This window comes from Gorilla gorilla, chromosome 4 (assembly GCF_029281585.2).
Source record: "Gorilla gorilla gorilla isolate KB3781 chromosome 4, NHGRI_mGorGor1-v2.1_pri, whole genome shotgun sequence".
In the NCBI taxonomy this organism is placed as follows: Eukaryota; Metazoa; Chordata; class Mammalia; order Primates; family Hominidae; genus Gorilla; species Gorilla gorilla.
In genome coordinates, this window is record NC_073228.2 from 98824788 (window position 1) to 98840088 (window position 15301).

The 15301-nt window shown below is 36.0% G+C and overlaps 1 protein-coding gene across 13 annotated transcripts in view; it reads right to left on the minus strand.

Annotated features, from left to right (window-relative positions):
* Positions 1 to 3312: 3312 nt before the first annotated feature.
* The window catches only part of MCTP1 (multiple C2 and transmembrane domain containing 1), a 606796-nt gene continuing 594807 nt past the window's right edge, over positions 3313 to 15301 (minus strand). For 11 of the 13 annotated variants that reach the window (XM_031011415.3, XM_031011414.3, XM_031011413.3 and 8 more), the window contains 4 exons: positions 14661 to 14770; positions 10384 to 10493; positions 8079 to 8176; positions 3313 to 7117 (listed from right to left, as the gene is read on the minus strand). In XM_031011415.3, the coding sequence (XP_030867275.2) occupies positions 7046 to 7117; positions 8079 to 8176; positions 10384 to 10493; positions 14661 to 14770 (390 nt within the window). In that variant the 3' untranslated portion in view covers positions 3313 to 7045. The remainder of the gene's footprint in view (positions 7118 to 8078; positions 8177 to 10383; positions 10494 to 14660; positions 14771 to 15301) is intronic. The other 2 variants (XM_055387152.2, XM_055387156.1) reach the window with 1 other exon arrangement.

Sequence of the window (15301 nt, forward strand, 5' to 3'; positions counted from 1 at the left end):
AGGGTACAGTGTGATGCTTCAATACATGTGTACATTGTATAATAATAAAATCATGGTGGTTAACGTGTCATTTATCTTAAACCTTTACAATTTCTTTGTGGTGATAACGTTCAAGACCCACTTTTGTAGCTATCTTGAAATATAATACATTGTTATTATCTGTAGTCGCCCCGCTATATAATAGAACACCAGCACTTACTCTTCTTAGTTCATCTAACTAACTTTGTAGCCCTTGAGACCATCCTTTCCCCATCTTTGTCTTCCCTCCCTTTCCCTTCCCAGCCTCTTGTAACCAGCATTCTACTGTCTACTTCTATGAGATCACCTCTCTTAGCTTCCATATATAAGTGAGATCATGTGGTATTTGTCTTCCTGTGAGAAAAAGGTTGTTTCAAATAGTAATACTCAGTCCTTTCTCACAGGCAAATCTTGACTCATTTCTTATTTTCCTGTCCTTTCAGTTCTTTTACACTCCCAAAAATACTGTTAAGTTCCTACATGTTACTGGAGGAAATGGACTCAGAGAGTTGAAAGCTACTTATTAAAAATGGTTGGACCTTTTACCTAAATATTATTTACTAATATATTTTAAAAATTGAAACTAAATGTTATTAAAAAGGATCTTCTCAGCCAGACATGGTAGCACATGCCTATAGTCCCAGCTACTTGAGAGGCTGAGGCAGAATGATCACTTGAGCCCAGGAGTTCAAGGCCAACCTGAGCAACATAGCAAGACTCTTTTAAAAAAATAATAACATAAATATATCATCTAAATTACATAAGGAAAAAGATTGTAAGTAAAAAATTGCTTATAGTGATTGTCTTTATGTGAAAAAATTTTGGATCTTTTTCACCTCTCCAGGTTTCTTTGTAATGATTTATATTTGTTTATAATACCAGTAACCAATTTATTTTGAAAGTAATGCTCCTGATTTAAGTAAGAATCAGTCCTTGAAATTTTTCTAAAGTTGCCTTATTTAAACTGGCACCTACTGGATTTTTAAAAGGTAAATTACAGTTTTAATATACTATTTAAAGTTGGATATAATTAAAAGTATAATTAGTATTATCTAACACAGATCTCAAAAAATACACTATACATGTGCTCCTTTTTTCAAAGTGAATCTGACCACTTTACTTATATGGTTCTCTAGTCTTTAAGACACTTCAAAATGGAGCCCCAAGTATGTTGAAGTGGGAACTGGGGGGACTTTACTCTTTTGTAGTACTCTTAAATTGCTAAAGATTAAACTTGCTCATGTGGATACTATGTGGAGTCATAACATATAACATATCTTTACTTTGTGATTTTAGTATTTATGGGACCTGAAGAATTACTTGTTCTCTGGTGAGATTTTTCAGATACGACACAGAAAAGCAGGGAGAAACTGGTAAGATTAAATGATAGCTACATTTATTCAAAGATTGTACCTTAAATGGCTTTGAAAGGATACTACTGTATTAAGAATTTTTTTCTTCTGTCATCACTCTGAAAAAATATCCACTTTATAACTTATTATTTGCAACATTAATGCAGATACAAACAACCCTCTGTTGAGAGAATTCTGAGAGTGTCTTACCCCAGCTCTCCAGAGCATATTATTTTGCACCTCTTCTGTGAAGGCCGGCAAAATAGCTTCTTGAAAGGTACTCTTTTAAGTAGTACAACTCAGAACAATCTTTTTACAGTTGTATTTTGTATAAATATCCTGGATACCTACATGGTAACTATAGTACAACCTGATAGTATCAATCTGTTTTTAGGGGGAGGATTTCTTACCTACCGGTCAGGGCTGTTGTCACAGTTATGGGAGGGAAATCAAGTACATATGCATTAAATGTACTATGTATCAAGTACGTAGCATCATAGTGTGCAAGATTGGATGGTGAATACTTGGTACCCCCAATCCATAAGTCAGAGTATTTTGCTTTTGCTTAAATTACCAAGCTCTGTATGTTTTGATTTTTAAAAAATATTTTTCTCTTACTTCTGAAAATGAATGTTTTTAAAAGTGATGTTAAGCAATTTCACACAAATAATGGAACATCACATTAATCTGTTTAAAAACTCCTTTGTCAGATATGTATAGTGTTTTCTGGATGGCTTCTCGTGTGCTTCAAAGACCCTCTTATGTTTGCTAGGTTCTCTGTTAATGGAAACTGAAGTTTGTAAGAGTTTAAGGCCAAACGTAAGAGGTAGGTATACCATTGTGTTTTTTTGCTCAGAAATTGTTAACTACTTCCTCTATTATAAAACAAAGATGACAAAATTACATACTCCGCCTTGTATAATAGCAAATAGACACTTCTATCTTTGTAAAATTTTTCTAAGAGCTTATTAGTTCTCGACACCGATAAATTGTTTTCCATGGTTGCAGTGTTACAAGGTACACAGAGATTTTGACTTTTCATAATTACTACTGGAGAAAAGAAGAATGTTTTGTGGGGCATGTAGTTATAAGGTTTCAGTTCTCTGATAGCTTTATTAAAAAGGGTTCTTTGAGCTTGGGACAAATATTGTCATTTCCTTCCCCTCATCTCTCTTCTGTGGTCCAGCTGTCTCTAACAATGCTTGACTATTCTCAGGTGTCTCCAGTAATGCAAAAGGCAAGTATGAGTAGTGAGGGCCAGGTGTGCTTTTTCTATGAATTTAGCATTTCCTCCAAACCTGTCACCGTTTGAACTCTGGCAAAATAAAATCCCTCAAATGGACTCAAGCCCTTTTGAGCTTGTCTTTGACTAGAAAGTGAAACTGAACCTATATTATCATCTTTCTTCACTAGTGGGAGCAAGTTCCCACTAGCAAGTGGGAGTGAGTTCCACTCAGCCAGGCCTCAGGATCTCCTTAAATGTATTCCTCCAGAGAAAAGATAGTTTTCAGGTTCACTCATTGGCTCAGGTTGGCCACTCCTTTTCTCTTTGGAAGGAACATTGAAGAATCTGTAGTAGGGGATAATTGCACTGCAATTTTAATTTTGCTGCATACTGAAAAAACGTAGGCATGGCTACTTACCTAAACCATTTCCACTTTCCTTGAAACAAATCTTTCTGCCTAATATAATAACACTTCATTGACTAAAGCAGAACAGCAGTGTATTTTACTTTGTAAAAAATGGAGTAATAATTTTTCAGTGACATTTGGAGGTATGGATAATCATATAAATTTAAAAACCTGTCTTTACAAAAATACTGCTTGTGCATGTAATGGAACACTTCTTTTGTTTGGGTTTTTGGTGGTTTTTTTGTTTTTTTCTTTTTTTTTTAAGCTTAGACTGTCAAAGAAGAGCCCAATAAATTGAAACTCATTTGAGGTCAGTTACAATATTTGATTGTTTTTATTTTTTGATTCTTAACCCAGATCCCTCCTTTGAAAAGCACAGATAGAATCATTAAGTTCCAGGAAACCTTTCATGGTGCTCTTAGTTTCTACATCGTATGATTGCTTTGGACATTTGATAGTTTTTATTTGCATACTATTTTTTAATGAGATTTTTCAATAGTATTTCTCAAATTTTAGCCATTCAGCTGAAGTAAATCTTACGTGACTGCCTCTATTCAAACTGCCACTATATAAAAGAAACTGAGGTACCAGAGGGTAACATTTTCACCAAAAAAAAAGAAAAAAAAATGTTTTGTTTTCTTTCAGTGAGTTACACCAATCATCCCAGGAAAAAGAATTATAATTGAAAGGAATGACACTATTGTAAGAAAGAATTTACCACATTATTTTCTATGTGGTTTTAATTCATACTTTACTGAGCAATTAGAAAAGGCTGATTCTAGATACCCTAATCAAACCAACGAATAGACATCTGTACACACACTCACACTAGAGTGTGAAATCACGCTATTCATTTAAAGCCCAAGGATTTAAGCAAGTATTAATTTAGCAATACCTGAGACGTTTTTCAAGAAGTATAATGGTAGCTGTCTTTACTTGTATTTCTGGAGCCAAAAGGTATAACTGCCTTATACCTTTTTGTTTGTTCTTAATGCTGAGTCAACATTATAAACATTTAGGCCCATTTAACAAGTTTATTTGCTGAAATTACTGCCTTTGAATAACATTAATACAAATGTAGACTACTTTGAGCATAGGAGACCTTAGATATGAGATCAAAGTGGAAAAAAAGCTCCTGTGGTCCCTAGATAAGAATTTACTTCTGAGTTTTTCTTCACTTTTAAATGCAGAATAAAAATTTTATAAAAGATAATTTTAGAAATGTATCAATTAAATTTGGCTGTCACTGTACTTCAACTCCAGATTTGATTTTAGTATACAATCATTGGTTTGACCGTTGCCTATAACAGGGTCATACAGTTGGTATTCAATAAATATATCACAGAGTCCTTTTAAGAATCTCCCAGCTCAGATTATCCTAGTGCATATAGAATGTTCAAAAATTGGAATTCCTACAGAACCTGTCAATCAATCAGTTTGAGTCTGGAACAGTACCAGAATGAATGAGAAGTACTATTATGTTCTTTTTGATAAGTGGGGAAAAATTTAAAAGCACAAATACACATTTCTTATGAATTATCACAACGAATGTCAGTAATAGTTTATAAATAATGACTCAGTGAATTTACTCACTAAAAGATACTAAAGGAATATATTTAGTAGTTCACAATATCTACTACAATAGTTAGCAGTCCAAGTAGATGTTTGAGTGACATTCAGTCTCTTAAGAAATATTTACATCACAGATCTCAAAATGAAGGCAAGTCAGGCAGCTCTCAAGACAGAATTGCACCTATGTGAGAAGGGGAAAGAAATAGTTAAAATTTTAACTATACATATTCTTAACTATACATATTCTGTTTTCAGCCTGTGAATGTAGTAGTTTCTAAAAGCAATGAAGATTTCCCTGAATATCACTTTTGTGCCTCAAGCTAGTTCTTATTCCTCTGTTAATTTCATTGGTTGCTCACCCCTCCAGAGGTATTTTCATATAAGAGTCAGAGTTTCAGGAAAAAAGTCTTGTTTGTTTAAACCAAATCTGTTTTTCTCCAAGTGACATATAATTTTTAAGAATATGCACACAATCCCTCATCAATCTCTGAACCACCAAAAAAAAAAAAAAAAAAAGGAGTGCTGATTATACATGGGAATGATTATTTTCTTTTGTATTTAATGCAGTGAATGTGTAGTCAGCATTACCATTGAACTAAACATCTGAAATTTGATACAGTGAAACAAATTAGTCATCTGTTAATGGTTACTATCCACTAGATACATCTGAGGTTGTAGAATATCAGGCTTATAGACATTTGAGTACACACTGTCAGCACAGAACATAAAAGTCTCACATAAGGTATAATTGAAAGTTATTTCAAACAGTTATCTCATCAATAAACTTTCTGTAGTAACATCATGTTCATGGAACATTATGTTTTTAGCAACAAACAGTGATGGTATGCAGACAGAAGCATGTCATTTTAAACATGATACATTAAATAAAGCATGTTGAGGTCAAAGCCTTTCTGTAGAAAGGGAATTTAATTGACATTCAAGCATAGTATATAAACAGATCAAAATAGTTCTATTATAAGAAATAGTATTTAACAACTTATCTCTAAAATAAAAATACTTTAAAAATCAGCTTCAATGAGATTATATTTATTGTTAAAGAATCTTCCTTTAGAGTGAAATATACATTTCTTTTAGCTTTTCTATAGTTTTTCCAGTATAACCCCCACTTTTACCCCATCCAAGTTTATTATTAATAAAGTAAAGTAGTGCAAAGCATTGTCTGCTGCAATTTCAACTGAGTGTAGTTCCCTACCAAGTCAGGGAAGTAAGACATTCTCAACCAACCAAATTATTTTTTCTCCAGAGTTATGCTCCCAGAGTTATGCTCCCTTAGTATACCAGGGAGTGAGATACAAAAACTACTTTAAGAGTCTTGGGAATGCAATTTTTAAGTATAGATTCTATGATAATAGTGAAACATTGATAAAGGCAACCACCACCCCCAAGCAGTTTATTTTACAAAACAGGTTTTCATGCATAATGAAGAATGATTTTTTTTTTAATAAATGAATGTAGTGAAACACTGGCATATCACTTAGCACACTGAATTCTCTACATTAAAATTCACACTAATAACAAAGCATTTCAGTAATGAGAAAGCAGGTTTTTTTTTTTTCTCTGAGAGCACTTGAGTATTAAAATATTTTTAGATGCACAGATACAATCTGACACCAAAAGCGATATGGATATAGTTTCCTAGTATTTTTGATAACTGTACTTACTGGGTTGCTAATTTGCTAACTCTGTATAAATTAAAGTAGTGGTAGGTATAAAACTTCAGATAGGCAATCGTTTATAAACTGGCAGTATTTATGTTATGTAGTCCTGTAGAGATGTTAAGGTTTTAGATGGAATGATTGAAATTCTATAAAGAAAACTTTGTAACCTTCTGAGTATTGATTCTCTTGAGGGAGTGAATGTACCTTCACTTATTAGCTTAAAATTAGCCTAAGTCATACCTAAGTAATTTGCACAGGAGTGAATGTCGGGATCTAAAGCCAGAATATATGTTAAATTGAAATGTATCCATTCCATTATTCAGGCTTTGGAATTTCCCTCCCTTTTGAAATGTATAAAACATAGAAAACTGTAATGGATTACTTTTCAGATAAAAAATAGTCGCATTAAAAAAAACTTTAAAATCAAATTGACATTTACAATTGATGTAGATTTAATCAGAGCACAGGTGAGTATTTAATCCACTTGTAATTAGATAAGAATATATCTTCCAGTGTTATCATTCTTATATTTGTTCTTTCAGTGTGTTATATTATTATCCACAGCTAACAAGGTTTTGACACAGCAGTAGCAAAACCTTTATCAAGTTGAGTCTGTACAATAGAAGTATATATTCAAAGACATATGCCTTTGTACACTATTTACAAATTCTCTCGATCATGATAAAAAGGCAAAATAAATAAAAAGCAGAAAGAAAGGAAATGCTGCTGAGGCTGAGGGCTTTTTCTTTTATCTTCCCAAACAGATGCTGGTCTCCTCAGTGCTGGGAGCTGGCTAGCCAAGATTGTTTTTCTTTCTTTTATATGGGCTATGAGAAGGATCTGGTTTCAGTTCTTGGTATTGCACCTGTTTAAACAGAGTTCAGAGGAAGACTGGTCAGGTGGCCACTTTCTGGCAAAGAAAGGAAAAGCAAAGGAATGAGAGACTGTGCTGGGGGGAAGAAAGTGCTCACTCTAGAAGCTGTATGGGATCTGCTGCTGAGATGCAGAAAGCAATAGAATGACAGAGCAAGAATAAGGGAAATCCTGTTGGAAAGTACATGGGGCCCTGATGTGAACTTTAGTAATGGTATTCACTGTCTATAACACATTACATTAAAAGTAAAACCATCTACATCAATTTTTTTAAAGGGCTCGATAATGGTTTTTTACAATTTATCGTGTGTTTGCTTAATACAGTCTTAATCTCCATCCAGCCCACTGTCATGTCATAGCAAATGAAAAAGGTATCACTGTAACCCAGCTTCAGGATTAAAAAGAAAAACAACAACAACAACAACAAAAAAAACACCTTTTATTTTGAAAACAGCTGATGGTTAATGGGCATTAACCTCAAAGGATTTTTGAGATATGCTCCACTCTTCAAAAAGCAGTCAGCTTTCCTCTCCTCACTGATCTCCAAAATATACTTCTTTAAAACTTACTTGTAACTCTTGCAAATTCTGGAAAGACTTTTTTTTCTTAAATGTCCGCTGGCATATTTTGCTTTCATCATCTAATATTCCTGTTTCCTCCCCTCAGGTCATACTCCCTGTCACAAACTCCAGCTGAACTAACTTGGAGGAGGATCTTCCCTGACAGCTCTGGTAGGTTCTTTATGCAATTGCTCTTTCTCCCATTCTCTGTAAGTGCTTCTTGGATAACACCCCAGGTGGGCTAAATTTCTGACTGGTAAAATCTGCTACACAGGCTTTATTAATTTTTACTCAGCTCTTCTAAAGCCTTTGAAATTAGAAGGATATAAAAGCTAAAACCCCGTGCCACACTACATTAAAATAATAGCAATAATAATAACGAAACCTACATACCACTTGTACATCTGAAGGGACTCTGGAAAGGAAGTCAAGTAGTTCATTGTTATCAATTGCATATGGACTCCGAAGCTTTTTTGTAAATTTATTGATGCCTGAAACAAAGTTGGAGTTAAACAAAGCACGTTTCTGACAAAAGTGTTGTAGTAATTTGAAGATCTAACTTGTATGCCTTGACTCTGAACCAATACACCCACTTTTTTCCCTCTCTTCCTCTTTTTCTCCTTCATTTCTTCCTCCTTTCCAGCTCAACTGCTTTTTTTACTTGTACCTTAGTAGCTTCTTCCAAGCAGGAAAGGCTTTCTATGTGGGAAATAAAGGAGCTGCCCTGGGGGTTAATTAGCAATATCTTGGTTTTTTTCCCCGTGTTACAGTCTACTTAGAAGCCTTGCTTTAGTGTTTCATTTATGATGAAACTTGCTTTCCTACTTTTTGGGTTAAGATTGTTAAGGCAAGATGTCTAACTTATTTGGTTTCCCCTTCTCCAAAAGATGCACCTTTTTGGAGGTGGGGGTGTGTGCTGCTGTTAATGCCAGCTAAATGTTTAGAAGACACATGATGTTTATTTTTTTCAAACCTGAAATGAAAAGATTTTCCCCCAACTTTGTAAAAAAAATAAATAAATAAACACCTTTACATGAAATCAACAAACTGGTAAAAACTGAGCCATACACTGGAGCATCTTGGCTCCTCTTCAGGGAGTTCATGCAGAATAAACTTCTGGAATCTTGATTTTGGTCCATCTCCTCATGTAAGACCTATGTCTTAAATTTCTGCCTAATATTTCAGCAATCACCTACCACTAAAGGAATACTGTTCTTGTTTTATTTTGTTTAATGAAACAAGAGGCCCAAACACATTCTGCAAAATTACTTTTAAGACAGCTAGTCAGTGAGGGCACTGCAGGTTACACAGCTAGATGTCTGCCCTGGGCTCCAGTTTCTGTAAACCTGGGAGAACAGGGCATTCACCACCACCTATTGCAACAGAGATGACTCCATAAGCCAAGGCAGGTCTGACCCTGGGTAGATTAGAGTTAATAAACTGCCACAACATGACATTCTACCCTAATTTTTTCTATAAAGCAGCATCTGTTTTAACTATCAGGAAGAAATGAAAGATGAACATACAATAGGAAGCAAGAACATAGTGGAAATTATTCTTCCCTTATATAATGAAAGTGCTGTCTAAATTGAATATCTTTGAATTATAGAAATTAGGAAAGGAAAAAATAATTACCATTTCCCCCACCTCTCACCCAGACTGAAAGGGTAATTATAGTGATAATAAGGGGTAAGAGGGCTTCCTCAATATATGGCAAGTTGGGCCAAAAAGAATAGGGACAAAGTATCTTAAAAGCGGAGGGCTTGGAGTCATCAGACTTGAACTCACTTTATTCCAATATATTTCTTCAAAAGCCTTGAAAAGAATTTTGCTTTCAGTGTAAGCACATGCTTTCCGAAGCTAAGACTCATTTTGGTTCTTTGCATTTTGCATTTGATTTGTTTTAGCAATCTTAGGTGTATGTGTAAGCAGGTGAAGGGTAAGTAGAGAATTCTTCTTCTACCCCGTCTAGTTTATATATTATTAATGTTATAGTAGATCCTAGAGACTGAAAATTGTTTTCCAAACCAAGAATTTTGTCAGGAAAGAAAGAAAAAAAGAAGAATGCTGCAACTGACAATCTCCTAAATGGAGCCCAGGTGCATAAGAATCATTGGCATGCAGCATAGTTGCATTAAAAATCAGGACCGAAAAAAATCACCTTTGATGTAGGTCTTTATAGAAACATTCTTGTTTAGTACACATAAAAGGATCTTTTTGTTCCTGAGGAACCTGCAAGTACCAAGGACCCTTTTCCCGAATGCTAAAGGTGACCTCTTAAACAGGCAGCCATGTATAGTACCATGTTTACATATACTTCCACAAGATAAAATACAACAGCAAAAAAAGCATATTTTCCTAAATGCACCATATGGATTGAAATGCCTCTGTTTGTATATAAATGGTGAAAATAAATCAGAGGGATATCTAGACAAAGCTACACTTTGATATATGAAGAATCTGCACAACTAACATGTTTATAGTATGATGAAGCCTAGTGTGCCAGATAAGAAAAATACATTTTGCAGGTGGACCTAAATCTTTATACTGTTGTGATTTTTAACCGACCTGTCTCTTTTCATCATGGAGTAGCTTCATGACCATAAATACAGGGAACTGCTGACAGTGTAACTCATCTCTTAAACATAGTTTGTTAGCAGCTAAGACAGTTTGGGGGAGTGGGGGAGGCTTTACTTACCCCAGATAAGGACAATGTATCTCAGCGGAATGCAGTACAGGATGGCTGTGAACACACAGAGGGCTACAATGGCCAGCCAGCTTAAGAATGGGACAGTCCAGTTGAAAGTACTGAATGGAAAATTAACACATCAGCAATCTGAGTACTTCTTCATACTTTTTTCAAATATTAAAATAAATATGATTCTAACTTGGGACCTAGTTAGTCTGCATTTCTCTCTGGAATAGATTCCAATTGTAATAGGTTATCAGAGGACGCAGGCTAGCCATAATCTGCTCAGTTCCATGAACACAGGGCCCAAGTAAAGAGTCTTGCTGCCACCTCCTCCAGATTGTTCCAGGTGACTTCAGAGTCTAAAGCCATTGTGCTACTTGGGTGACTCCCCACATCAAAGAAGATCTTTATTTTTCTTCTTCATTTTTCTACTGCTAAGACTAGTACCCATCCTTGTTTTCTCTGGCTTTTCAGAGGGGAATGCCCCTGGACCCACCATTCTTCCTTCTATCAACTCTCAGTATTCCCCATATTGGGAATAAAATGTTGCCAGCAACTCTTGGTAGATGTAACTCTTACATGGTTGTGTTAAAAATCCTCTGAATGTTAGAATTCCTTAAACTACTCACTTGTCCTACCTCAGCTATGTTTGAAATAGAACTGGAAATCAGGAAAGAGGAACAAAACAGCCTTGCAAAAATTCACCTCTTACTGCCCTTCTTCCCAGAAGTACATAATTAATAAAATCAGCATTGCTTACTATTATCTCTCATGTACTCCTTGTGAAGGACAGCATTCTGGCAAAAGTAATTGGTAACATAGAGGACTGGGTCAGAGAAGGCTGCAAGACTCAGTACTGACAACAAGACATGATAACAAATGGAAACGAGACCAATGAACAGAAGTAGAAGTTACAAAAAAAAAAAGTACTGAGGAGATGGGAAGGAATTTACTGAGACAAAAAGGGAAAAGAAAAATGAAGACAAAGGCAAAAACCATGATGTAAAAATGTTTTTAAAAGTAGAAAATCAGGGAACTGGAACATGGGAAGATTATAATCACTTAAGGCTTTTTGTGTGGAAGCCAGTCTGGTACTTCTTAAGAGTGTGCCAAAATTATAAAGAAAATAGAAACACTGTGTAGAGCCTCCAGGGTTGGGCATATAAATATATCACCATTTACAGGCATTCTTCACCGTTGCATTCTTTGAAATTTCTCCTAAGTGTTCATCCATTAAAGAGGAACTAACATATCATGTCCTCTGACCCTTTAGCATGAGAGCCAAGAAGTTAGCAGATTTGTATTCAAAGCCTAGATTCTGTTATGTGGATTTAGCTGAGTCAACCTCTCTAACCCTTTCCCCATTTATAAAATGGGGATAGCTTTTATTCTGCCAAGGAAGACTGGTTGTGATGGTAACATGTTTATGTGAATCAAGATGAAATTATTAGAACTAATCAACTCAAGGAATCTCATTTATGGCACTTTTTTCTTATGAGACAGAAGGCCCCAAGACACTTCAGCAAAACATATTGTTCATGTGGATAAATGTGTTTTTTTATTTCTTCTAATTTCCTGGTATTGTATATTGTACTTACTTGAGGTGAGTTTTTTTTTTTCAGGGCAATTTTGACCCAATAAACGATGATTGCTAAAGAGATTTTCTTCTATACAATGCCTCAGCGTAATACTTAGGAATTAGTTGTTCCTTAGCTTTGTGGCATGTAGCTTGCTTTTTGCCTCTCTTTTTGTCTCTCTCTAGGTCAAAATTGTTTCCTAAAATTTTTTTCTACTAAAAGAGCCAATGTTGGGTCAATCTGGTTATCCTATTTTCAGTAATCCCTGGGGTCTGGCTTTTCTGTCTTTGTCTTCTTCCTCTTATGGTCAAGAGTGAGCATCTGCAACTCACCAGGTAAAGGATCATGCCTTCCCTTACTGATGGATACCTGTGCCTCCCTTGCTTCTGCTTGCTTGTGGAGAGAACAGAAGGCTAAGGGGATCTGCTTGCTTTCCTGTGGCTCAGCTCAGAGTCATCCATCACACGACTCCACGTGTGAGGGCACTGGCTCTTCACTCAGAAAACCTTCCTTCTGGGCAGCCCCACTGAAGAACTCCCTGTGTTCTCCTTACTCCTATTGGAAGGATAAATGGCAAAGAATCCCCACCAGTATAGCTGTTAGAAAAAATAAAATAAAACTGCCCTTTTCTATTTCTACACTCTGCATTATGGAATCTAAATCTAGAATATGATCTTCCCCCAAAAAGGGATGCAATTCAAGAAAGTTCTGGAATGATTATTTAGTAACAAGACATGGTAATTATAGAGCCCTTTCATTTTGTGCTTAAAGATTGCTTTTGAGTCTGCTTTCTGGGTAGATGCTTTTAATTCTATGTGACCCCCAGGAGAATTTCTTTTTTTTTAGCATCCAAAAGATCATTTTGCAGGAGAGATGGCTCCTCCAAGACTCACTGGCTCCTGTGCCATATTCCTGTACCTTAGCATAGGAAGTTCTACAAAACCCAGGTTTCCCCAAGGCTGAACCACTGCCAAGATCTGGTCATATCCCTCAGCTAGTCATGTTTTCCAGCCAAGCATCTGTTCTGAGGCCTTCTACCACCTAGAGTTACAAAGGAGTTTCTTCCTCTCAGGCATTCACTGCCTGATCCATGGTCTTTTGGTATAAATGAGATGTTTCTGTCAGGTATCAGCACACTGTGTACCCCAGATAAAAGACAACACTCAATGGGGAAATGCCCCAAATTGAGGGCTTCACACTGTTTCAGTGGATAGCGTGTGGAGGACAGGTAAACATTCTTGGAGATGAGAGGAAGAAGGAGAGAGAAAAGATACGGGAATAGTCTTCTGAAGAAGTCCAAGACTGAATGTTTCCTAAAGGCACATCTGGGAGTGAGATGGGGGCTGTTCTGTCTAATGTAAGAAAGTGGAAACTCAGCACCTAGACATGTGGAAATATACAAAATAAAATGCATTATCCCTTACAACATGAAAGGCACGAGATGAATGACTCACACCTTTAAATAATTTACTCCTTTCAAATTCTATGTATGCCCAAGGATTCAAATCTGTAGAAAACTTCTAGCTATGAATAACAAACAATGAATAGATACATTATACTAGGAAAATAAAGGTTTGTCCAGAATTTGGCACCCCTTCTTTTTTTTTTTTTTTTTTTTTGAGACGGAGTCTGGCTCTGTCGCCCAGGCTGGAGTGCAGTGGCGCAATCTCAGCTCACTGCAAGCTCCGCCTCCCAGGTTCACGCCATTCTCCTGCCTCAGCCTCCCGAGTAGCTGGGACTACAGGCGCCCGCCACCACGCGCGGCTAATTTTTTGTATTTTTAGTAGAGACGGGGTTTCACCATGTTAGCCAGGATGGTCTCGATCTCCTGACCTCGTGATCCGCCCGCCTCGGCCTCCCAAAGTGCTGGGATTACAGGCGTGAGCCACCGCGCCCGGCCTGGCACCCCTTCTTGAATAGACCATTAGCAATCATTATGTAGGCCAATTTTTACATAATTTAGAAGTATGAGGGTCTTATATCTTTTAACTGGTAATTGCTGTAAATACACCTTTTTAAAAAAAATAACATTAGTTTAGATAAAACACATATGTATATAAGAATGTAAGTTTCTTAATTTTGCATTAGAGCTCAGTGAAGCTATATTTATTTTTAAAAGTTAAGGAAAAGGGATTCTGTTTTTATAATTTTAAAAATTGTGTGCATTTTCTAAATGACAGAGCATTAGTTTATTGATAATTATGGATCTCAGCTATTTAAATACAAACTTGAAAAAAATACAAACTTGAAAAAAATATTTTTGCAGGGTACCATAAATTTTTTTAAAAATTTAGTGTCACTTGATGAAAATATAACTAGACCAATAGTAAAATACAGGTGTATCTTAATTACCTGAAGTCCTCATTTAGCTTGGTTTATTTTTTTCCTATCACAATTTCATATTCCATTTAAGAACAAAGTCTTTCACAGTGAAAAATGTGCTAAAATTTAGGACGGTGTTATTTCTTCAAAGCTTCAAGTATGACTTCTTTCCAACCAATATGTTCTAAATTTCAGGAAGGAAATTGACAGAACTTTTGTAAAGCCAAAGACTGGCAGAAATAAAGTAAATAATGATGAAACTGAGCAATAGAGCACCCAGAAGGAGTGTCCCCTGCCAAAAAGAATGTGGCATTTCACCCTTCAAGAAACAAATGGACACCTTATCCCACAGAAGAATGGGGCTCACATGTCAACGTCACTCACTTCTTTATCCTTTCGCCAAAGGAAGCCACTTCATCTAGGATGTTCTGGACACTGACACATACCTCCTGGATGGCATAGATTTTATTTATAAATCCCTTTTTTTCACTGTCCTAAAATGCAATAAAAAAGAAATTCTGTATGAGTAAAGGTATTCTTCATTGCTTGAATTCTTTGTGTTGTCCCTCTGTTACATTTTTAAACTTAAATAAACTTCATTTTCGTGTGGGTATAAATGGATAATTGGAACCCATGAAAATATCAGGATTTTAAGGAACATGAGGAGGAAGGGGACCCAGCATCATGGATTTGTGCTTGTAAAGATGGCTGCAAAGCAAGAGCCTCGGGTTCCTTTGCTCTTGCCCTGATGAGCAGAAGAAACATTTTGGGGAGGAAGGTATAAGAGAGAGGGGAGGTCCCAGAATTACCAAACCCGGATTCTACAGTGCCTCTGGATCCACCGAGACACTACTTAGTGGACCCAGTTTCTTGACCGCACTGCCCATAAACCCAAATTTTGTTGTGGCTCCAGATATTTCAGCAGCAGAGAATGCTGGATGCACTTGAGATTTGTGAGCAATGAAAACTACAAAAAAACAAAACAAAACAAAACAAAAAACCACCACCACCAAAACCTGGAATCC